At 55.0% G+C, this 22,288-nt stretch overlaps 1 protein-coding gene and 1 long non-coding RNA gene across 2 annotated transcripts in view; one reads left to right on the forward strand and one right to left on the reverse strand.

Annotated features, from left to right (window-relative positions):
• The first annotated feature begins 2 nt into the window (after positions 1-2).
• Positions 3-5,610, forward strand: LOC309841876. The gene is made up of 2 exons (XR_014299373.1): positions 3-50; positions 5,334-5,610. It is a non-coding gene; the product is annotated as an uncharacterized lncRNA (long non-coding RNA).
• A 15,930-nt stretch (positions 5,611-21,540) lies between these two features.
• The window catches only part of DHRS3 (dehydrogenase/reductase 3), a 37,876-nt gene continuing 37,128 nt past the window's right edge, over positions 21,541-22,288 (reverse strand). The window contains exon 6 of the mRNA XM_082685407.1: positions 21,541-22,055. Within this exon, the coding sequence (XP_082541533.1) occupies positions 21,971-22,055 (85 nt within the window). The 3' untranslated portion in view covers positions 21,541-21,970. The remainder of the gene's footprint in view (positions 22,056-22,288) is intronic.

The raw sequence follows: 22,288 nt of genomic DNA on the forward strand, positions 1-22,288 counted from the left end.
AGAAACTGACCCTACCTGAAGGCAGATGCCCAGTGGACTGAACCACAGAGGTGCGCCTGCTTGCTCTTTTCATTTTTATTTTTTTACAGACTTTTTAGCATACTACTTCCTTCCTTTGTTTTCTTAATAATGCAACTTGGCTATGACTCCATCTCAGCAGATAAAGACCTTTCTGGTCTTTATCTGGGCCACCTTGATGGCTCAGTCCATTGAGCATCCATCTCTTGGTTTGGCTCAGGTCATGATCTTGGGGTCATGGGATCAAGCCCTGTGACAACAGCAGCTGGGGCTGACACCATTTGGGGAAAGCTCCACTTCTCCATGCTCTGACACATGACCCCTCAGTCTAATTCCTCTTGTATCCATATCCCTTCCTGCCTCCTCAAGGATGCGGCCCCTGCAGTGGTCTACTCATTGTCCTGCATCGCAAGTCCCCACCCCTCCTGGACTGTCCTCACTAGAATACACACATGCTGTTATTTCTTTCATTTGGTTCCACCCTTGATCCCATACCCTAATCCAGCCACTCCTCAAGTTTCTACTCTCTTCAAAGTAAAATTCCTCAGAAGATTAGGGGTTTCTCTCTCTACCTCCTCACATTCTCTTTTCCAAATCATTTATATCTGTAGCGAGTTATTCTGTCTGCTTTCTGTCAATATCGCAGAGAGGAGTGTTAAAATCTCCAATTATTATTATGGATTTGTTGATTTCTTTTGGTTCTGTCAGTATTTGTTTCATGAGTTAAAACTATATTATTAAGACTATCAGTGGGGCACCATTAGGATTATTATGTCTTCTTGCTAAATTGACTCTCTTCCATTATGCAATGTCCCTCTTTATCTCTGGAATAGTTTTTGTCCAAAATTCTTCTTTTTCTGGTATTAACATAGCCCTTTTGATTGGTGTTTTAATGGTATACATTTTTCCCAACCTTTTTCTTTCTTCCTTTGGTGTCCATATATTTAATGAACAGCATATTGTTGGTTTTTGTTCTTGTATCCAATTAGATGCCCTCCGTTTTTCACTTTGAGTATTTTGTTTGTTTACATTTAATGTAATCATTGGTGTGATTGGGTTCTGTCCACTATTTTTCTATGTGTCTTCTATTTGTTCCATCTTCTCTCTGTTCCTTTGCTTTTCCTTCCCTTTCTTAATTTGGATTGAATATACTTTAGAATTATATTTTACCTTCTCTCAACTTTTTTTTAAGTGACTTTATTTTTTAGAGTAGTTTTAGGTTCACAGCAAAATTGAGTGAAAAGTACAGAGTTCCTATATATGTCTTGCTTCCAACATGGTACAATCTCCCTCACTATCAACATCCCACACCAGAGTGGTACATTTGTTATAATTGATGAAACCATATTTACACATCATTATCTTCATGGCTTTTAGACTACCTCCCCCAATTTTTTAAGTGTTACTTTAGATTAAAATACTCATCCTTAACTTACTACAATCAACCTTGAAATAATCATACAACTCCTCATATTATGAAAAACGTTGAACAGCATATACCTTTCTTCCTTTGTGCTTTTGGTATTATATATTTCATTTCTATACTGGTTATAAACACCATCATACATAGTTATTATTTTTGCTTTAACTAGTCAAAAGTCTTTTAAATAAATTTTTGTAAGCACTCACCATATTTACTATTTCTGATCCTCTTTATTTCTTTTTTTAGATCTATGATTCATCTGGGATCATTACTCTTTAGCTGAAACCATCCTCAGTATCTGTTGTAGTGAAGTTCTTTTAGAAAATAAATCAGTATTTATTTATTTATTTATTTATTTAAATATTTAAAAAATAAAACAAAATATTTCATTTCTGTGTTGAACGTGTTGAATTTCCCCATTTGTACAAGTGCTTTGATCACTTTTTCCATTAAATCCTTATACATTTATATATTTTAATCTTTATTTATTTATTTTATTATTGATTGATTGATTGATTGATTTTAGTCTGCCGATTCCAACATAAGGATTATATTGATTTTAGGGCCATTGACTATTCTCTTGACTATAGGTCACGTTTCCTGCTTCTTTACATGTCTAGTAATTTTTTGTTCTGTGCTCAACATTTTGAATGTTCTATCGTGGAGACTCTTAATTATGATGATCCTCTGAAGAATGGTGTGTTTTTTGTTTTGTTTTGTTTTCCTGGTAGGCAGTTAAATCACAGGAGGATTATCTTGATGTTGCTGAGAGCTGACTTTAGACTTTGTTAATGTGAGTGTATTTCATCTTTGCCCATTGTCCTAAGGTGAAGCCCTTACTTGTAGGGTGTAGCCCTTTTAAACAATAAACTTCCTGGTTTTTTAGTGGAATTCTCAGGGTATTCACTAAGATTTCACCTCTGGATGGTCCAGAACTCCAGTATCACTTTAGCACTAATACCTCTGAAATCTCTGTTCAGCTTTCAGCCCCCTAGCTGGTTTTCTCCTAGGCCCAGTGGAGTCTTGTCCTGTTCATGCAGATCTTAGGATTCAGCTACAGACCCAAAGGGAATCTCTATGAAAATTTTGGGGGGCTCCATCTCTGCTGCCTCTTCTCTGTGGTTCTTTCTTTTTTGGCAATCTGCCTCCCAAATTTTAGCTGTCTTAGGAGCCCTAAACTCTGAACTCTCTTTTCTCCACCCAGTGAGACCAACTCTCTGCTTGGAATCTACTTCCCTGTGCCACAGTTTGAAAATCACTCCCGGGCAGAAAGTCAGGGTGAGTATGGAGATTAGCCTTGTGTGCTCTCCTTCTCTCAAGGATCATAGCTTTTCACTGACTGTGGTTCAATGGCTGATCACTATTGCTTCATGTATTTTGTCCAGTTCTATAGTTATTTATGACAGGCAGATAAATACAGCTATTCTTCTCTGGATAGAACCTGAAATCTCTCCTGTTCTTTGTTGAGCCATTTCCAATTAAGTTTTCATCCTCAAGACCCCATCCTTGGAGGCGCCTGACTGGTAAGATGTAAGAGCATGCAACTCTTGATCTCAGGATCATAAGTTCGAGCCCCATGTTGGGTGTAGAGATTACTTTAAAATCTTTAAAAAAAAAAAAAACATCCTTTTTAAAAGTTATCATTGACCTCCATTTTGTCAACTCGAATCTTCATTATAGAGTCTCATCTAACTCATCAGCAACATTCTTCACTGTTGATCACTTTCTTATTCTGAAAGCACTTTATTTCTCCACTTGGCTTCCCAGAAGCCAGTTGTGTCTTGGTTTTCCTCCTACCTCACTGACAGCTCCTCTCAAATTTTCTCTGCTGGTTCCTTCTTGCCTTCTTGGCCTCCAAATGTTGGAAAGCTTTGGGACTATGAGAACTCTTCCTTTCACCCTCCACCCTATCCTCGATTATCTAATTGAGACCCAAAGCTTTAAATACCATCTATATACTCATAATTCTTAGATTTATATCTCCAACCTGGGTCTGTGCCCTGAAATCCAGACTTGAAGCCCTAACTGCCTTTTCTTTTCTTTTTTTTCTTTTTAAAGATTTTATTTATTTATTTATTTATTTGGCAGAGAAATCACAAGTAGGCAGCGAAGCAGGCAGAGAGAGAGAGAGAGGGGAAGCAGGCTTCCCGCTGAGAAGAGAGCCTGATGCAGGGCTCGATCCCAGGACCCTGGGATCATGACCTGAGCTGAAGGCAGAGGCTTTAACCCGCTGAGCCACCCAGCTGCCCCCTAACTGCCTTTTTTCTACATCTCCACTTGGAAGTCTAGAAGGCATCCCAGGCTTAACATGTTCGCAACAGAACTCATGATTTTTTCCTTCATAGGTCTGCCTCTTCCCTTGGTTTTATCTATCTTAAAAGATAATTCTGTTCTTCCAGTTGGGTAGATGAACCATTTTGGAGCCATTCTTAAAACCTTTTACCCACATCCAATCCACCTTCGGAATCTACCCCCCTGGATTATTGTGATAGTCTCCTGGACTGCTTTCTTGCTTCCAATCCTTGCCCATTTTATCAGCCAGGGGCACAGGAGGATAGAGTGGGCACACTTAGAGGATATGATTGCAGAGGTTATCAAAGGGGCTTTGTATTAGTTATGGGTGGGTCAAGGGTACCAATAAGAAACGGGAAGCATCCTGTAACCACCCCTCGGAATCCATGAGAGTTATAGATTCTGGAAAGGGCCACTTGATGGAAATCATGGCCTTTGGTAGAAAAACTCAGCTCCTGCCACACTACAGCCCACCAAAGAGAGGGTCAGGGGAATCTCTGATCGCTGGCCACTACCCCCACTGGCTGAACCTAACCAGAAGCCAGATGGTTGGGAGTCTATGGAAACAGTCTATGGAGATAGCCTCTCAGGGAAGAGCATGGGACAGAAACCCGGAGAGTGGATTAAGGCAAATGGGGAATGTCCATCAAATCCCATTCCCTCCCCACTGATGCACACACTGTGGTGCGTTCTTCACACAGCAGCTAGAGTAATGTGTTCATTCTAGCGGATCTAGGGGACAGCAGAGCCACAAGATGGGTGGGACCTGGGTCAGTGAAAAAGCAAACGGAGAACAGCATTCTTTTCACCAGCCATTCTCATCTTGATTAAGTGAGTGAGAAACAAACTTCTACCGTGTTGGAATTAATGAACGTCTGGGAGTCTATTTGTTACCGTTTACCCACTGAACGGATACTTCCATTAAACAAGGACCAGAAGAGTTTCATTTCCATTTCCGTATGGTTGTTGGGGAAATCAAATGAGATATCATTGCTAGGGCAAGTTCCCAAGCAATGGTGCCAATTATTGTTATTTAATTTTTGAAATGAACACATCATCATGCCATTAATAATTTTTTTTCAGATGCCTTGTTATAGGCTTTAGGCAATTCTTCTAGAGAATAGATGAACTAGGGAATACACACACACACACACACACACACACGTGTGTGTGTGTGTGTGTGTGTGTATTCCCTAGTTTATCTATATATCATATATATATGTGTGTGTGTGTGCATATATATATATATATAGAGAGAGAGAGAGAGAGAGGAAGAATTACAACCTCCCCCCACCAAGAGCTTCTGGTCAACTTGGCCTCTAGGCCTCCAGAGAACCCAGAACAAAAGAAAACGTGTTCACTCCCCTTCTGAGCTGAGCACCGGGCTGGAATCACATGGTGCCCGGTAGCCAGGCTCCAAAGATGGTCTTAAAGGACCATGCCTCCCAGCATCCATTGCCCTGGGTAAGCACCCCCACGCTGCATTCGGCTGAGCCATACCTTAGTTCAGAATAGGGCTGAAGTTACTCTGTGCCTGTTCCAGGTCAATGCCTTAAGAAACCCTAACAGCTTTCATTCTTGTCCTTTTGGGAGCCCTAAGACATGATAAATAGTCTGGCTACCCTGGGGAAGAGACCTCAAGACTCCATGGAGTTGGAGAGAGAGGGCCGATCGCCCCGCGAGCCAGGTGAGCCCAGCTTTCCAGGGGTGCCCCCAAAGACACCCAGCACGTGCGTGAGTTACGTGGAAGTTCCTCCAGTCCAGAGGAATGCCAGATGACATGCCATGGAGCCGGAAATTCACCTCGTGTTGTCCAGGCAACCCTCAGATTCAAGAGAGATTTAAAAAAAATAAAAGTAGTTGTTTTAAGCCTCTAAGTTTTGGGGATTTGTTGTACGGCAGCAGGTAGCCAGAGTGGGACCCAAGTGACCCATGTGAACAGCATCTGTGGCCTTGAATTTCCAGCCCTGCCCCCATGGAGCACTCCCCCCCCACCCCACCCCCATCGCCGCACCCCCGCTGTCACTGCAGGGAAAACCAAAATCCAAGGGCGATGTTGCAACCAGAAGCTTGCAGGCGGGGTGGAACTCTCTGTACTCTGGTTGGGGGATTCCAACCCTGCCCCCTCGGCCACTGGCCACCGGGAGGCTGAGCTCACTCCACTGGCCTCCATTCCTCTTCTTGATTGGCACTTTAATGAGGGCAGAGGGGGCTGACCCCCTGCCAGGGGGCCAGTTCATGCCCCGTTTATCTCACAGCTCCACACAGACTGGAACAACACTGCAGCGAGCCGCCGGCCAGGAGCCCCCGCCCTCGGTGATGGATTGAGTGACCGCGGCGGGTTGGCAGCTGAAGCGTGTGGTGACCGCACTGTCCTGTCAGCGCCCAACAAAGGGGCCAGCCTGCCCCTCCTGCTCGCCAAGCTGCTCCCCCCCAACCCCCCTCAGGGGGAATGTGACAGCGGCTCCCTCTGAGGGGCCGAGTTCACTCTGACTGCCCTCCCCCCAATGCCAATGCCAAGTTTCCAAATACAGGCCTAAGGATGGAGCCCAAGGGGCCGGAGAAACTGTTCTGGGGGTGGGGGGGTGGGTGCAGAGAGGTTGGGGAATTCTGGGCTTGCAGGAAGAGTTGGCACAGAAAACTTCCTCTCGGGCTCCTAGCTTTGGGGTCTGACACGGGGCAGGCTTCTCAGCAAACACCCTTCCTGGCGGTGCTGGGCCTTTTACTTGCTGTGCAACCTGGAGTGAGTTTCATAACCTCTCTGAACCTGAGAGCCCTCGTCTGTAAGAACCACCACTCCCTAGAGCTCCATGACCAGGTCCCTGTGCAGGGGACATGAGACCTGTTGGCAGAGCCTGCCCCCCACCCCTGACAAAAGCAGTGTCCCACAAGGGAGGCCTCAGTTTACCTGGCTGTCTCCAGCATCTCTGTTTTCCATATGGAGAGACAAGCTCAGAGAGGAAAATCTGCCCGGGATCCCACAGAGAGTCGAGGCGGATCAAGGATTCTGACCCAGTGTTGTCTGGCTCCAAAGTCTATGCAGCCTTTCCCAAAGCTCCGGCTTCTGGGCTGGAATTTCCCGGTAAGGAAGGGTGGGAAGCCAATGACATAGCTCCCGGGCGCCGGCGGAGGGAAGGAGCCAGCGCCTCTTCTGGAGAGTTCTCTCTGCAAACCATGGGGGCCTCAAGGTGGGGGACACGCTCGTTGAGGATGAGGTCTGAGCCGTTCCCTGCACCTTGAAGGAAGTCCCTCCAGCTCAGGGGAGTCACAATGGCCTGACACAGCCCCAGGGTCCCTCGGTCCTGGGGCCTCCCACCAGGACCCAAGCCTGTGCGGCGGGGGGGGACAGGACCAGCGCGAAATCCGTGTGTCTTCGCCCCTAGAGCTGAGAAGTGGCAAGGACAGAGCTGGACAGATGATTCTTTGGGTCCCAGCGAGCCCTGGAAGGGGCGGAAGGGGCCTTCCCAGGCCTCCCCGGAGGGGACAGACCCAGCCTCCACTTGGAGGAGACTTCACCTCCCCGTGAACTCGCGGAGGCAGGAGGCCAAGCTCCAGCTAAGGTCAGAGAAAGTAGCAGGGCGACCGTGGGGCTCTCCATGGCCTTCCTTGCTCCCCACTGTCAGATGAGGTGGGGCAGGGCAGATGGGGCTCTGGGGGTGGGCTGAACCAGGAGAGGGTCCCCCTAAAACCCTGACCTGGCCGGCCAGGAGGGATCCAGGCTTTCAGCCCGGATTCCCAGCGCCAGCCCTGAGACCCAGCTGCATGGAAGCCTGCCCCGGGCGCTCTGCGTGTGCTGTTCCTTTTGTCTCAAAAAGTCTTGGCCCCCTGCACCTGGTGAAGTCCCAGCCAGCCTCCAGAAGTCACCCGAGATGTCACTTCCTCTGGGAAGCCTTCCCTAACTGCCACCCCTGCCACCCCCAATCCAAATAAATCCCAGCCCCGTGTCATCCAGTCCTCTAGCTCCGTGACCCCTCCCCTTGTAGTTCATCCCTATAAAGTGGCACCTTCCATTTATTTGTTAACGATGGCTATTTGGTCATGGGCCAGGGCCCATCTCTGCTCACCTGGATGTCCCCAGTCCCTAGCGGACAGGCTGGTACACAGTAGGTGCTCAGTAAATATTCACTGACAATGTGCTGTGAGCCAGTGTGTGTCCCCCCCATAAACTGTGGGTCCCACTGGAGCAGGGATTCATCCGTTCTATTTACCATTAGATCCCCCAGACTTGAGACTAGCACATAGAAGGCTGCCAATGTGCTTCGAAAGAAGAAAGAAAGTGAGAACAACCACTAACAGAAAAATCAAGAAAACTCACCCAGTTTGGGGGCAAAAGCCACCCAGAAGGGGGAGATTCTGAGTCCTTTCATTTCAGAAGAATGATTCCACGTACGTCAGTGAGCCAAGGCCCCAGAGGAACCGTGGCATCAGGGAGAACTGACTGAGCCCGATCCAGGATCAACTAACTTACTCCAACTGTTAGACCTCCAGATTCTGGCTTCTGCCCACTTGGGTCTTAGACAACAGAAGGAGACGGGGGCACTCTCATGCAACCCAGGACAGCTCTGGGGAAGGAACAGAGGTCAAACCCCAGAAATTTTCCAATGTTCTAAATTTTGTGGACAAAGGAAAATATGAGGAAATAGGATGTAAAGGAAGAATGGTTACAATATATAAAAAGCTCATTAAAATAAATAAGAAACATCATGAGTCCAATATACGTGAATGAAGGAAATGATTGTTTACGTACAAAGAAATTAGAGTGAGGCCGTTGGCATACATTGAGGGCTTATCCTGTGGTAGGCACTCGCTAAGAGTTTCATATCTCATTTAATTATCACAGGAAGTGCCATAAGAAATTCCAACCAACGAATGTAGAGTTTCGCGACTGTGACACGTTTCTGACTTTTCCCTATATTATCTCTGAAATGCAGTAACCCTTTTATTTGTCCCAAGAAAACCCTTGAATTCCCCCTCTTAATTAAATCTCTCCAACCAAGCAGATTTCTGATATCATCCATTCATCTGGTGTGAAAGACTGGAAACTATTTTCCATATTCACAACCCTAATAGCTAAGCTGTGTCTGGGATAAAGTTAATTTATTTCTGAGCTGTCTGGGTTCTGCAGATAATGTAACTACTATTGTCTCCCCAAGCTACTCCTGAAAGACTCACTTAGGGCAGTTCTGAAAAATACTTGAAAGACAAAAATACATTTTAAACTCTCGGGGCAAAGAGCGTGATTTGATATAGGTACTCTGAAAATGCGGTATGGGCCTAACGCTCCTATAAATATGCAAAGGAAAAGAAAAAACAAATTGGCTGAGCTGGAAAAAAAAAACGATCACAATAAGTCCATGAGGAGGTAAAGGTGTTATCCCCTTCCTAGGGGACGGTTTGAGGCTCAGAGACGAATTTGCTGGTCAGGCTCACTGGCTCCGAATCACCAGATCGGAAAAGGTTTCTTTACACTTAACCATCTAAAATGAGCAGATTAAGGAGGAACTGCGAGAATGTTTTGTATTTACTATGTTAGGGGGAAAAAAAAAAAGAAAAGATGTTTTGAGGGTCACACCCAGCATTGGCAGGCCTGCAGAGACATTGACATCTTTACCCTCTGCTGCTGATAGAATTGCAAATTGTCATCACCCTTTTTCTTTGAAAAGCAAAGGGCTGACACCCAGAATAAAAGCCATGAAACTACTTGAGTCCTTGGTTCTTGTCCCCCCACATTGGAATCCACCCCCAGGAAAAGGCTTAAAAGGTGCAAACCCGCACAGCTGCTAAAATATCCGTTGACCTCCAATTACCAATGGCAGAAAACCCCTGCAACAGCCTATATACCCGTTAGGAAAGGAATTTGCCAGAACGATGGGAAAGACGCAGGCAGAGAGAGTCTAAAGCCACGGAAATGATCTTGAAATTGAGAATTCTGAAGGGCATGCACAGAAAACACCTACCAGGGTGTTGAGTCAAAATTGAGACAGAAACAGAAGGAACAAGCCTGAGCACGTACAAATTTCGTGTGGGCTGAGCCGAGTCCCGAGGACCGTTCCCAGGCAGGAAAAGGGTATTTGCTGGGCGACTGGTAAGTGCCCGATTTTTTTTTTTTTTTCATTCTCTTCTTTCTTGACACAACATCTTTTTAATGATGCTAAAGAAATACTTCAAAACAATGAGCCCATGGGCAGGCCATGGGCTCCGGGAAGCCCCTGGCCCAGGAGCTGTGGGAAGCACAGGAAGCAGAAAGGTCAGCGCGCCGCAGGGAAATCCCACTGCTGGACAGGCCGGCACGCACGAGCGCCTGTTTCTGGGGGAGCAGGATGCCGAAGGCCACGACGCCCCATTCTTTTTTTTTTTTTTTAAGATTTTATTTATTTATTTGATAGAGAGAGATCACAGTAGGTAGAGAGGCAGGCAGAGAGAGAGGAGGAAGCAGGCTCCCTGCTGAGCAGAGAGCCCGATGCGGGACTCGATCTCAGGACCCTGGGATCATGACCTGAGCCGAAGGCAGTGGCTTAACCCGCTGAGCCACCCAGGCACCCACGACGCCCCATTCTTAAAGTATCCAGCTCTCTTTGAAGGATTCCCTCGTTTTCTTCCTCCTTCCTTCCTGCCCTCACTCCTTCGACACATCTGCCCGGGTCACCTGCCCCCTGACAGACGCGGCTGTCCTTGGGCGGTCAGGGAAGGCAGCCCTCACGCCGCGACATTGAGGATGACCCCTGAATGCCTCTTAGCGTATTTTAATTTTTTTAAAAGGATTTTATTTATTCATCTGACAGACAGAGATCACAAGCAGGCAGAGAGGCAGGCAGAGAGAGAGGAGGAAGCAGGCTCCGCGCTGAGCAGAGAGCCCGATGCGGGGCTCGATCCCAGGACCCTGAGATCATGACCTGAGCTGAAGACAGAGTCTTAACCCACTGAGCCACCCAGGCGCCCCAACAGTATTTTAATTTTTACGAATAGTGAGTGTGTATTATTTCTATAACCAGGGAACACAGCTGATTTCATGTCAGGAAGTGCAAGAAAGGTGATGCCTTACGGAAGCCCAGGAAGATCCCCTGACACCAGGGTCTGCTTGCAGGAGAGCCCCCTCTCCTCCTCCCCACGCCTGGCCCAAGTGCTCTGCCTCCGCTGGCGCCGCTCCGGAATGACACGGTGAGGTCGGCAGGGCCCATCCCCCATAGCGTCTGTCCACCGCCTCCGGGCTCCTGAGCCCCAGAAGCCCCAGGTGGCAGGGAATGATTCCACCGGTGCCACAGAGCCCCCTCTTGGGAAAGCAACCCAGGGGGACCAGGGGCTCCACATTATTTGGCCGGAAACCAGATAAACACTCGCTCAATGGGAAGGGTGGTTCTGGGTCCGATGGAGGAGCAGCAGCTTCTCGGAGGCCTTGGTCCAGGAGACGATGTTGGCCTTGACAGAGCCTTAGGGCTCCTCGGGCCCGCCCTGGCTATAGACCGCTCAGCTCGGGCCTTTCTGCCAGCAGGGCCCAAAGCAAGCCGGTTCTCATCTCCCCCTCGGGGTTAGGGCCACTTTCTGTGCAGAGGGGCACACCCGGGCTCACGCCCTCCCGCCGGGGTTCCCGTCACCCTCCGCGCTCTCCCCGGGGGCGGCCGACGTCTAGGCAGCTCTGCTCTTCCTCCGGCCCCCGGAAGGTCAACCTTGAGTTCCCACCTTGCAGGACCTCCACCGAGGCTCGGGAGGCCGCGGTCAGGGCCGTAGGTCCCTCCAGACCACGCACCTCCATCCACAGGGCTGATCACTGCCTAGCGCCCCGCGGTTCCAGGTGTCCCCGTCACTTGCTGCCTTGAGCAGACAACAAAAGGATAGGCTACAAAAAGGGCCAAGGGCAAATCTTAAGGTCGTGGCCTTGGTCCTGCCTCCGCCGCTGCCCATCAGCCCTGCGCTCCGGGCCGGCTCCGCCCTCCGCCTCACCCCGCACCTCTCCCTCTATGGGGGCATCTCCTTTTGATTGGGACCTCAGCTCCCAGGGCACGTGCTGCAGGAGGCCTTCGCTGACCCCCCCCCCCCCCCCGCCGCCCACCGCATCTTGCCCTTGGGGCTGGTCCGTGTCCTGGTCTGTCTGTCCATCCACCTGCTGGCGTCCCGTCTGCTCAGCTCTCACTCCCAGCCCAGCTCATTCTGGGTCCCCGGGCCCAGGCCCAGCGCCCGGCTCGCAGCGGGCCCTCCTCTGCCCATGCCCGGGGAGCGAGCGAACACCTGGCAACGGCTTCCCCTCCCCTGCCGGTCTCCCGGCCCCGTGTACCTGCCCGTTAGGGTCGTGCATGTCTTCTCAGCACCGTCTACGCATCCAGCTGGATGGGAGAGCGGGACAGTGGGAGGGGACAGCCAGGTGATGGTCCCCAGGACCTCCTCCAGCTCTTCTGCCAACTCCCTTCCCGGTGGTGCTCCCTGGTGTGTCTGCCCAACCCTGGCGGCCTCCCTGGCACACATTTCATAGTCTGATGACCCGGGAGGTTTCTGTCCTTGAGACCTGGCACAGAGGAGGCTCTGGTACCTGAAGGCCATGTCTACTTGTGGCGCCAAGCCTGGGGCCACGGCCTTTGCTCGGGGGATCCCCTCAAGCCCACTTCGCCATAGGGAGGTCCTCTCGCCTCCGAAGGCGGAGCTGGTCCCATCAGGTGTGGCTCGGGCCAGACGCAGGCCAAGAGAAGGAGGTCTAGGGTACGGGGTCCCGCTGGAGATCATGCCCTAAACCTCTAGCGCCAGTTTCAGGAAAGACAACTCTGGCCCCACCGTAGTCCTCTCCGGCCCCGTCGAGGGCAGGGGCTGGGTGAGCCAGAATCGAGCGACCCTCTTCGGGGGAGGCAGTTGGGCGAGGGGAGGGAGGGGCAGGGATGCTCCAGTTCAAACTTCGGCCTGGGCAGGCTGGGTCAGATCCCCAAGTTTCTAAATGAGCGGAGAGAGCTCCTCCCCGGGCCCACGGCCTGGGCGCCGGAGGGCTCCGTCCGCACCCTCTCAGCTCAGGTGGTAGCGGTGGTGGCTGGGGGGGAAGAGGCAGGTGACAACCCCCCCGAGAGGTGACAGCCACAGGGCGGGAGCTGCTGCCACCCGAGTGGGCGTGGAGCAGGTTAGCTGGGTGAAAAGTTCACCGAGAGGGGAGCTGTCTGTTTCCCTCGCTTAATTTATCCACTATTTGGCTAACCTTGCTCTGAACCCAGGCCCCGAGACCCCTTCCTCTCTCCCCCGCCTCCCCACTGGGCTCCGGAGCCCCGCCACCAGGCCTCCCGCCCTGTGCCGAGAGGCGGGGGACACGCTGGCCTGGAAGAGGCCTCGGCCCGCGGGCCGCCCTCGGGGAGAGGCTGGCTGCCCGGCCAGGCAGTTACACGTGACCCGAACCTTCCCATCCTTAGTAACCAAAACCAAGCCCGGGTGCTGTTGAGGTCCGGGCTCCCAAACGCCAGACGGGGACCGGGGACCGAGTGCGTGCTCCGAAGGCGCCCCCCCAGCCCACCCAGCTCCAGCACGCAACCGCCGCTCCAGAGACAGTGACCTTTCCTTCAGGGCCCATCTGTCACCCCGGCCTGCGGCAGGAGCCAGGGGCGTGGACCAGCTGGTCGTGGAGAAGAGGCCGGCCTCCTTCCCTGGCCCTGGGGTGGCCCGGGCCTGGCCTCCGGTCGGTCTTGGCCTCTCTGGGGGCTGGTGGCCCCGACCCACCCCCCACACCCATCTGAGGCTCCTTTAGTCCCAACACGTGCAGGGAGATGGTGGGGGGTCAGAGGAGGGGACGGAACGGGGACGGGAGAAGACAGCCACAGCAGCAACAGCCGCCCCTGGCCTTTGACACGTGCGATCTCCGGCACCCATTTGGTGGCCGGGTCCTGGCTGGCAGAGGGGGCTGGGCTGCGGCGAGCGGCCACCCGAGCCCTCCCAGGCCTCGGTGACCAACTAGGCCAGCGCTCGGAGCCAGCGCTGCTCCCTCTGCGGTTCTCACCTTTCATTCATTAAACCTCTCTCCAGAATGATGAACGGGCCGCGTGTAGCAGCCGCCGGTGACAACAGAAGATGCATAAGGCATGACTTGTCCCCCCCCCGCCCCCCCCGCCGTCTCAGGCGCCCTCCGTCCGCTCGCTCTGTGTGTACACATGTGCGCAGACGGGGGTGGGGGGGGGTGCGTGAGTGTGCCCGCGGGCACTCCGGGCAGCCGGGGACGCCCTCGTGTGTGCAATCACGCGACCCTGCGACCCCTGTCCCTTGGCGGCTGTTGTCTAACAGGGCAGCCCCTAGGCCCCCCAATGCCTCCTCCACCAGTGAACTCACCTACCACCCCTTCCTGCTAGGGCCACCCCCTCTCTCGGGATTACCCACAATCCGTTCCCTGCGTGCAGAAAGACCTCTCTAAAAGGCAAGCCTGATCACGTCCCTGCCCTTGGGAGAGGGGCCCGGATCCTTACCTGGGCCGAGCACACCCTCTCTGGTCTGGCCTCCCTGCTTCGCCGGAGCTCAGAGGGCACACCGCTGGCGTCCCCCACCACACAACCCCCCCCAACCCGGCGGGCTGCTCCCACCTTCTTTCCCTGCCTCAGACACGCCTCGAGCTGGGCCTCCCCTCTGGGCTCCTCCGGAGGGAGCAGGCCTGGCCTCAGCGTGTGTCCCTTCTCTGGACGGCCACCCCCGCCCTCATCGATCGGGCACATCGACGTCCTGGTCACGCGAGCCAGGCCCCAAGTGAGCGCCCATTCTCACATTTCCTGAGTCCCTGCCTTCCAGAATCCCTGTCCCCTGGCCTTCAGAGGCCACGTCCGGCCCTAAAAGTTCCTCTGGCTCCGGCCTCCCAAACGCCGAGTGCCCTCCGCCCGCCTCTGGGGAGGGGTGGGGCAGGGAGGGCGGACGGAGTGGGGCGGTGGCGAGGCCCAGGAGATTTCCCTGTCCCCCCCAGGGCAGCCCCACGAAGGACTGCCAGCGAGGACTGGTCAACTGCCAAGCATGCCAGGGCCAGCGAACCACCGGGGGGCCTGCTGACTGCCAGTCAGGAAGGGCCAGGGGACGACAGGGGGCCGCCAACCGCCTGTCACCACACTGGCCAAATGTCAGTCTGGAGAGGCCCGAGTCCCACTCTGGGAACTCAGGACAGCCCATCAGGCACAGCCCCAGGGCAAGTCCGCCCGTGGTCACTCTGCCGATCGCTGCTTTCGCTACCCAGCACCCTTTCCCCTTTCTTCTGTCCAGGGCACCCCACCTGGACTTCGGGGGACCCAGCCCGTTCCAACTCTCAGTCTGCACCTTTCCATGGGCTTGATTCCCTTCCAGGCTGCGAGCACAGACCAACCACATGGCTCAGGTCTGGCCAATCAGAGCACTGTATTCCTCTGGCTCCTGCGATCGGGTCACAGTGGACACGTGCCTCAAATCAAGCCAATCTTAACCGATCAGAACTAACTCTGATTGACTTGGAAAATCCAGTCTCGTTTTCTTCTGTTTCCCTTGAACCAGGGAGGGTGCGAGGCTGAAGCGGAACAGGCACCTAGCCCTCGCTGGAACAAGATGTCTGAGAGTGAACCCAGCCCAGAGAATGTGGACTGAAGGACAGAGAAAGAGAAACTGGGTCCTGAACCAGTCTTGGAAACATTGCTAAAACTCCTGGATCCAGCCGTACCTGAAATCACTTACCACTGGGCTTTCCAGTTGCATAAACTGATAATTCCCCCCTTTTGCTTCTTCAAGAGTCCTTGTGGATGTCACGCAGGGAGTCGGCCCATGTCCCATGCAGGGCCCTCGGCTGGGCAAGGTACCCGCTCTTGTCTGAAGCTCTGAGTGGCTCCCAGGGAACTCCTGACTGAAAACCAGAGGCGTAGGGGTTCCTTGTAAGTTTTCCCCACTCCTGGCTGCTGAGGCGTGCAATCCTGACTCCTCCAGTCAGATCCTCTCTCAGGCCTGGACTCAAATAAGTGATGGAGAAGTGGGTGGCGGGCATTCTCTTCGATGGTGGCCAGAGCGAGGCATGTACAGATGAGGAGACAGGGTCTGGCCAGGCACACAGAGCCAGGATTCAGATGTGGCTGGCTCCAGCGTCCAGCCTCCTCCCCTGTGCGCACCCCGGTTCCTGGCTAGGTCAGCTCCCCAGGCCCTCAGCTGGCCCTCAGCCAGCGGGGACTCCGAGAAGATGTGGGCTACACCAGACCCCCCTCTCTGGCCCCCCCCCAAGAAGCGCACTGCCACGGGCCGTCCATCCTAGCATTTGGGGGACATTTTGCTCTCTTGTCAACACGCCAGGGCTACCCACTGCTCGCCCCCTGCGGGGCCCTGCACATGGTCCCCGGTGTGACCTCCCCAAGCAGGATCTCATTACATCGAAGCCAGCAAAGGAACAAACACAGCTTGTGTCTTCCTCCAAGTGCTTATTTCCTTTGTCTTGTGAACACTGAAAAATGAAAGGAATGATAAGGGTTTGGGGGCGGGAAGAAGCCCGGAAAATTCTGCAGTGTTGGCGGAACTCGCCAGGAGGGCGGCGTGAGGGAGTTTTCAAACCGAGTCCAAAGACAGAGAAACTCAAGCATGCTGCTGCGGGGGAGGCCTGAGGGGCCCGAAGCCTCCTGGGCTCCCGGCTCCCGCCTGGGGTCGGGGTGCATCCTGGGGCGGGCGCTTCCCGTCCGCCCACTTCTGGAGCAACCTCTCCTCGGCCTGGCCGCCGAGCCTCCCTGGGCCTCCACCTCCCGGCCAGCAGGTGCCCTGGGGGACTCCGGGGGAATGGCTTGGTTGTCACAACGAGGAGGGTAAACTGAGTGGAGACCGGGGATGCTGGCAAACATCCTGCAGGGCCCGAGACGGTCCCCACGGAGAGCTGTTCCCACCTAAACATGCAAACGTCCCTAGAGCCTCGGTGAGACGCTGGCGTGGGGCCCTGAACATTGCGTGGTAAATGTTGGTTTTATGACTTGGGCCCATCTGGAGTATAAGACGAGGTGGGCGGGGGGGCGGGGCGTGCCGCGGCTGCGGCCTCTGACTGAGGCTCCACCGGGGGCCCCGCGGCACCACACATTCCACCGGGGGGTGGGGGTGGGGGGCAAAGGAACGTGGACTTGCCCCGCGGCTCATGGGGTGTCCGCTCCCAGGGCTGGGGGGTGGGAGCCAGACCGACCCAAGGAGCAAGGAGCCAGTAACGGCCGGCCCGGAGCACCCTAGCGGGGTGCGGAGCAGGTGAACCGCCAGTGGTAGACACACACGCGGGGGGGTCATTCAGCCGTGCAAAGGCCCTGTTACCCTGGGCCCCAGGCAGGGCCGGCCCTGAACACATTTGCTGAGGGAAAGAAGCCAGACGCGGGAGGGCACATCCCATGCGAACGTTCCCGAAGATGTCTGCGGCGGTGGCACGGCCCGATGACTTACCAAGCGCCCCCACTTTGCACCCCCGGAGCGCGAGGGCCGCGCCCAGAGCAGGAATCGTGGCGGGACCCCACCTCCTGTCCCATGAGACAGGCGCTGAAGAAAGGAAGGGAGAGGCTGAGGCGGGGCGGCCCAGGCCGCGCGGGTCAGGTGCGAGCCTCCTGGAGGCCCCATCCCGGCCGGGCTGGTGCGCGCTGGGGAGGGGGCTCTGCAGGTGCGACCCGGTGACCTTAGTGACCTGGCGTCCAGGCTTCTGGGCCCTGCAGAGTTCCAGCTGCTTCCACCCACGGCAGGGGGTGACCCCCTGGGTCGCACAGCTGTGCGCTGGCCAGCAGGGCTGCCCTGTCCTGGGTTCCCTAGGCAGTGAGAGTGGGGTGGTGGCCCTTTCTCCGAGGCCTGCCGTCCACCTGAGGGGACCCACGCGCCGAGAGCAGCTCGCCAGCAGGACCATGGCCACCACGCCCCTCCCTGCGATGCCTTCCCTGGGGAACATCTGTGCTTATTTTCTTCCCCAGCCACAGAGAAACTTGGCCACAAATGACCTGCCCTGAGCCAACCATGGTGGGAGGGGCTAGAGAAATGTCCCCCCCCCCCGCCACAGCCCCATGTGCTGGAAGACAGCAGCCCCCCCTCCAACCCCCACGAAGCACCTCCCCGGGGGACCTCTTTGCTCTGCCTTCCCCAAAGGCCTCCTCCAGCCCTGCACCTGCTGCCCATGTTGGGGCCTCCGGAGCTAAGCTTCCCTCTACCCCAGCCTCGAGGACAGAATGTCCTCAAGGACGTTTCTGTCACAGGGTTGGCCAGGCCAGGCCAAGATGGTGACGCCAGGGGCCCTGAGGGGCCCTTGGGTCCTGGCTGGGAGCTGTGGGAGCTGCCAGCATCACACATGCCCTGGAGTTTCCAGAGCCTTTGCACTGGGCACTCACCCCCTGCCCAGGAGGCCTGAGGGCAGGGACGTCCCATCCTTCCTCGGGGACAGAGGGGTGACCTCACCCACGGGAGACGACGGAACAGCCAGTGGAAATCCAGAGTCCAGAGTCCTCTGGGGGGCCTCCTGCCTCTTGGGGAGCCTCCGGGCCATGATGGGCTGAGAGAAGCAGGGTGCTCAGGGGTCTGCTGGGTTTCTGGAAGCTGAGGGCCTGGGTGGGGTTGGGAGGGGGAGCGTGAGAGGTTGAGAAGCGACACCAGGCCCAGGGTCCGCGCCACAGCTCGCAGCCCACAGCTTCTGAAGAGAAGAGTGCTGACGAGTGTTGGTGAACCAGACCCCAGGATGAGAGCCCTACGGAAGGGGAACGGAGAGGCCGGGGTGCCCACCGGCGCTTCCTAGCCTTCCTGCTGCGCCAAGGGACGGTCGTCACCCCCTGCTTTGCCTGAAGTGAGGGGTGTGAGCTCTTATGAATGAGCCCCCCTTCACAAGGCCCTTCCTGAAAATGCGGGAAGCCCCCTCTGAGGGAGACTTCCCGAAGCACTGTGGTGGGAAGGAAGGAGAGCCCCCACGGCGGCGCTTCCCTGACCCCCGCCCCGTCCGCGCCCCGGCTGCTGCTGTCTCCCCTCTGTGCTGCTCAGCACTCAGACAGCAGGGCTCACCTATTCAGGACGTGGCTCCTTTTTTGGTCCCCCATCAGACTGGGACAACCCCGGGCACGTGGGCTGTCTGTGCCCTCAGAGGGGCTCTGGGGGAGACACGGGGCAGGGCCGAGCCCTGTCTTCCCCCGGGTCCCTCCTGATCATCGGTTTGGCCCAAAAAGAAGAGTCTCCACTTCTTAAAGTGTTCTGGCCCCGGGAGAGGGGCTGGGGCCACAGAATCCAGCCCTTGGCCGCTGGCCAGGCCAGATAGGCTGGTCCCTGGAAGCCCGCCAGGATGGGCTCGGGTCTGGCGCCTCCCTGGGCTTGGTGCCCACCTCGGATCTGGTTCTTTTTTGGAGGAGCCCCTGGCATGGCAACTGGGTCTTTTCCCAGGGCCCACGCCTTCTCTGCAGGGTCAGCATGCCCTGTCCTGCCCCTCGGGGGGTCAGGAAGCCAGAGTTCAGGGTTTGTCACTCTGTTTCCCTTGGCTAAGCTCGGGGACAGAATTAGCTCTCGTCCCTCACTCTCAAGGCTTTCCAAGCACCCATACCATCCCGGGGAGGGACCAGGCCAGGGCCTCCTGGGAATCTGCCCAAGGCTTTTTCCCTGGTTCCTCTGGGAAGAGATCCAGAGAAAGACTGAAAGTGTCCCAGCGGAGAGGGAGGGGAAGGGGTCGGACCAAGCCCTGCCTGCCTGTCAGGAGAAACCCCTGGGGCTCTGGAAAGATGGGATGTTCCACTGCAGCCAAGGCAGTTCCATTCTCAGTGGGTCCTGGGGAGGGCTGGCCGGCCCTTGTCTCTCCCAGAGTCCACTCAGACCCCTGGGGGGCTCACTGTATTCCTGGCCTGCAGGCCGAATGCAGAATTTCATGGAAACCTTAGGAGTCAAATCCTCTCCAAACGGTTGGCCTGGAGCCAGCTGGGAACACAGAAATCTTCGTGCCGCTAAAGGATGATCAGAAAATTGAGGGCTCGGCAGACAGGATCTCCCCTTCTTCTTCCTCATCTACCCCTGCCCATGAAGACGTGCCGCCACCTGCAACCCACCTCCTGCGAGAGCTGGTGACAGGCTCCTGGGACAGGAGGGGCAGGTCCAGCCGCTGGACCCCACACCATGTCGTCCAGACACTCCACAATGGGGTGACTGATACATGTGATGTCCCCCTGGCCTGCCTTCACCAGGCAGGCCAGGGGGACACCTTAGAAGCTTTCTTCCCACCCACCCCCTCACTTTGGGGACACATCTCAAGAACCAAAATGCAGGTGACAAGTCACATGCCACAGTGAGGTTCGAACTCTGCCTCTGGTGTCTGTCACAAGCCCTTGGAGCCTGGGCAAGCCATTTCCTTGCTCTGAGCCTCTTTGCTCACCTACCAGACCATCTTTCTAGTAGCACCCCACAAACCGGTCCGTGCTTCTCTGGGGCTCTGCTCAGAACCTGGTGTGTGCACAGCAAGGCCACCACACCCCAGGGCGGCATCTGTCTGCTTCCCTCCATCCTCTGTGGACACGTTCTCGGGGACAACAGCCATGGTGTGGGGCCGATTGCATTATAGTTCAGAACGATGGGCCACGATTCCACGGAGAGTGGATGTCCAGTGGCAGCCACGGCAGGCTTGACCACATGACCTGCTCTGACCAATGAAATGGGAGCCAAAGTGACGTGCTTTGTTTCCAGGCAGAAACCTTCAGGGGCGTCTACCTCCGCCCCTAGTCACCGGCCCAGATGGAGGCTCCTTGCTCAGCCAGGTCCCCAGCATGAAGAGAACACAGAGCTGAGTTGCCGCCACTCTTGGCCGACAGGTGGCAATTCTAAGACAAGCCTCCATTGTCAGAAGTCACGGAGACCTGGGGTCACGCCCTGGCTGACATACCTTGCGGCTGTTGGAAGGGGTTCCCAAGGGCTGCTGCCAGGTGCGGTGGGTAATTTAACAGTTAAAATGTGACGCCCTTGGCTTGGCGGCCACTTGGTAGGTACTCCATAACCAGTGGACACAATCGTGACTTGGCATTTCTGCATGGTCCCAACTGGCGATCGTCCGGACCTTGAGATCAATCTTCCGCTAATGTGAGTTTTGTATGAGGGCTGCCGTATGCAGAGCCCGGGGAAGCTCCTACCTTGAACTCTGGGCCTGTGACCTTCTCCTTTACCCCTGGGGAGCTGCTGCCCCTCCCCCTCCCCCACCTGGCCAACCACCTGGAAGAGCCATTTGGCCAGAAGCCCCTGTCCCCCCTGCTCAAGGTCACGTTGCCAAGCTTGCTGCAGCCGGGGAGAAGCACGCACCAGAGGAACTCCGGGCATCTCTCCCCACGTCTCCTTGGCCGTGATCCTCCCTGGTGACCGAGCCCGGGTCCACTGTGCCACTCCAGACTTCCTCCTTCCTTTCTATTTCCCTTCTAGCTCCTGCCGTCAAATCTGGCTCAAGGGGCTCCTTAGCAGGGGGACCGCTGATGCTGGTGGTCTTCAGAGTTTGGGCTCCTCAGCGACATGGCCTCTCGGTACCCAGTCATGGCCGGTAGACTGACCCGCTGCTCAGTGGTGCTCACTAAGGACTGGTTCTGTTCTCCTGAGCTGGTCGCTTTGCGGCTGGTGGTGCTAGGGGCAGGGGCGGAGGGCAGCTCCCCGAAGACAAGTTCATTCAGGCCGTGGGTGATGAGGCCAAGTGCCCCCAACCCATGGCTGCTGGAGGGGCCTGGCAGAGGCGGCAAAGGAGCCACACACCCCAGGCGCGGGACCCAGCTTCTCTCACCATCTCTGCCCTCTTACCAGCTCTACTCCTGGCAGCTGGGGGCCCTAAGCAGACCGACCGTTTCTTAAAGGTTGGGGTTTTATGGTGGGGATCGGGCTCCTCCCCACTGCCAAGGACTGGGGGTCAGGGATTTCAACAAGGGAGCTCAAAAAACCATCTCTTTATTTTTCATTCCTGCCATTCAAATGTGCCATTTGCACAAGCTGAGGATGGGTGGATTTCGGAAGAAAGAGAGTATCTGGGTACAGACCCTCCTGGAAACAGTCTATGCACACTGCTAAGGCTGGTTAGAAGCAATTTAATAATAAATTCTACAGAATTAGAAATGTATGAAAGTGTCAAGGTAGCTACTGGCTGGTTTCTCGCCTCCCCATGGGGGTCAGAGTTACGCCCATCAGTCCTGTGCAAAGGTCCTGGGGCTGGCCAGGGGGGAGGGCACCGGGATTCTTCCTGGGGCCAGGAGCAGTCCTGCTCACCCAGCAGAAGTGCGCCAAGGGACAGGCTTGTGGGTGTGTGCCCAGTACCGTGGCCCCCTCAGGTTCCGTGGCTTGCAAGCATGTCTCTGCGTCTGGTCTTTATGTCCGCCCTTTGAAAGTGTTCATGCAGGTGTAGGTTCCTGAGAATTTGTAGATCTCCTCCAGTGCAGCCTGTGGGAGTATGCTGGGGGAGGGGGGAGGGAGACGGAAGATGGTTAATGGGGACACCAGCAGCCAGTTCACCAATGGCCACAGAGAACCACACAGTAGAGCAGTGGCTTTGATACCCGCCCCCCCACCCTCCCTGAAGGAAGGGCTTTCGAGTGAGTGGATAAACAGTGTTTCCAAAGTAAAGGTGGGTGGTAGAAACAAATTTTCAAGACCACGTTCTTAGCATTTTGGGGCTAGTTGTTGTCT

This window comes from Mustela nivalis (assembly GCF_964662115.1).
Source record: "Mustela nivalis genome assembly, chromosome: 10".
Taxonomy (NCBI): domain Eukaryota; kingdom Metazoa; phylum Chordata; class Mammalia; order Carnivora; family Mustelidae; genus Mustela; species Mustela nivalis.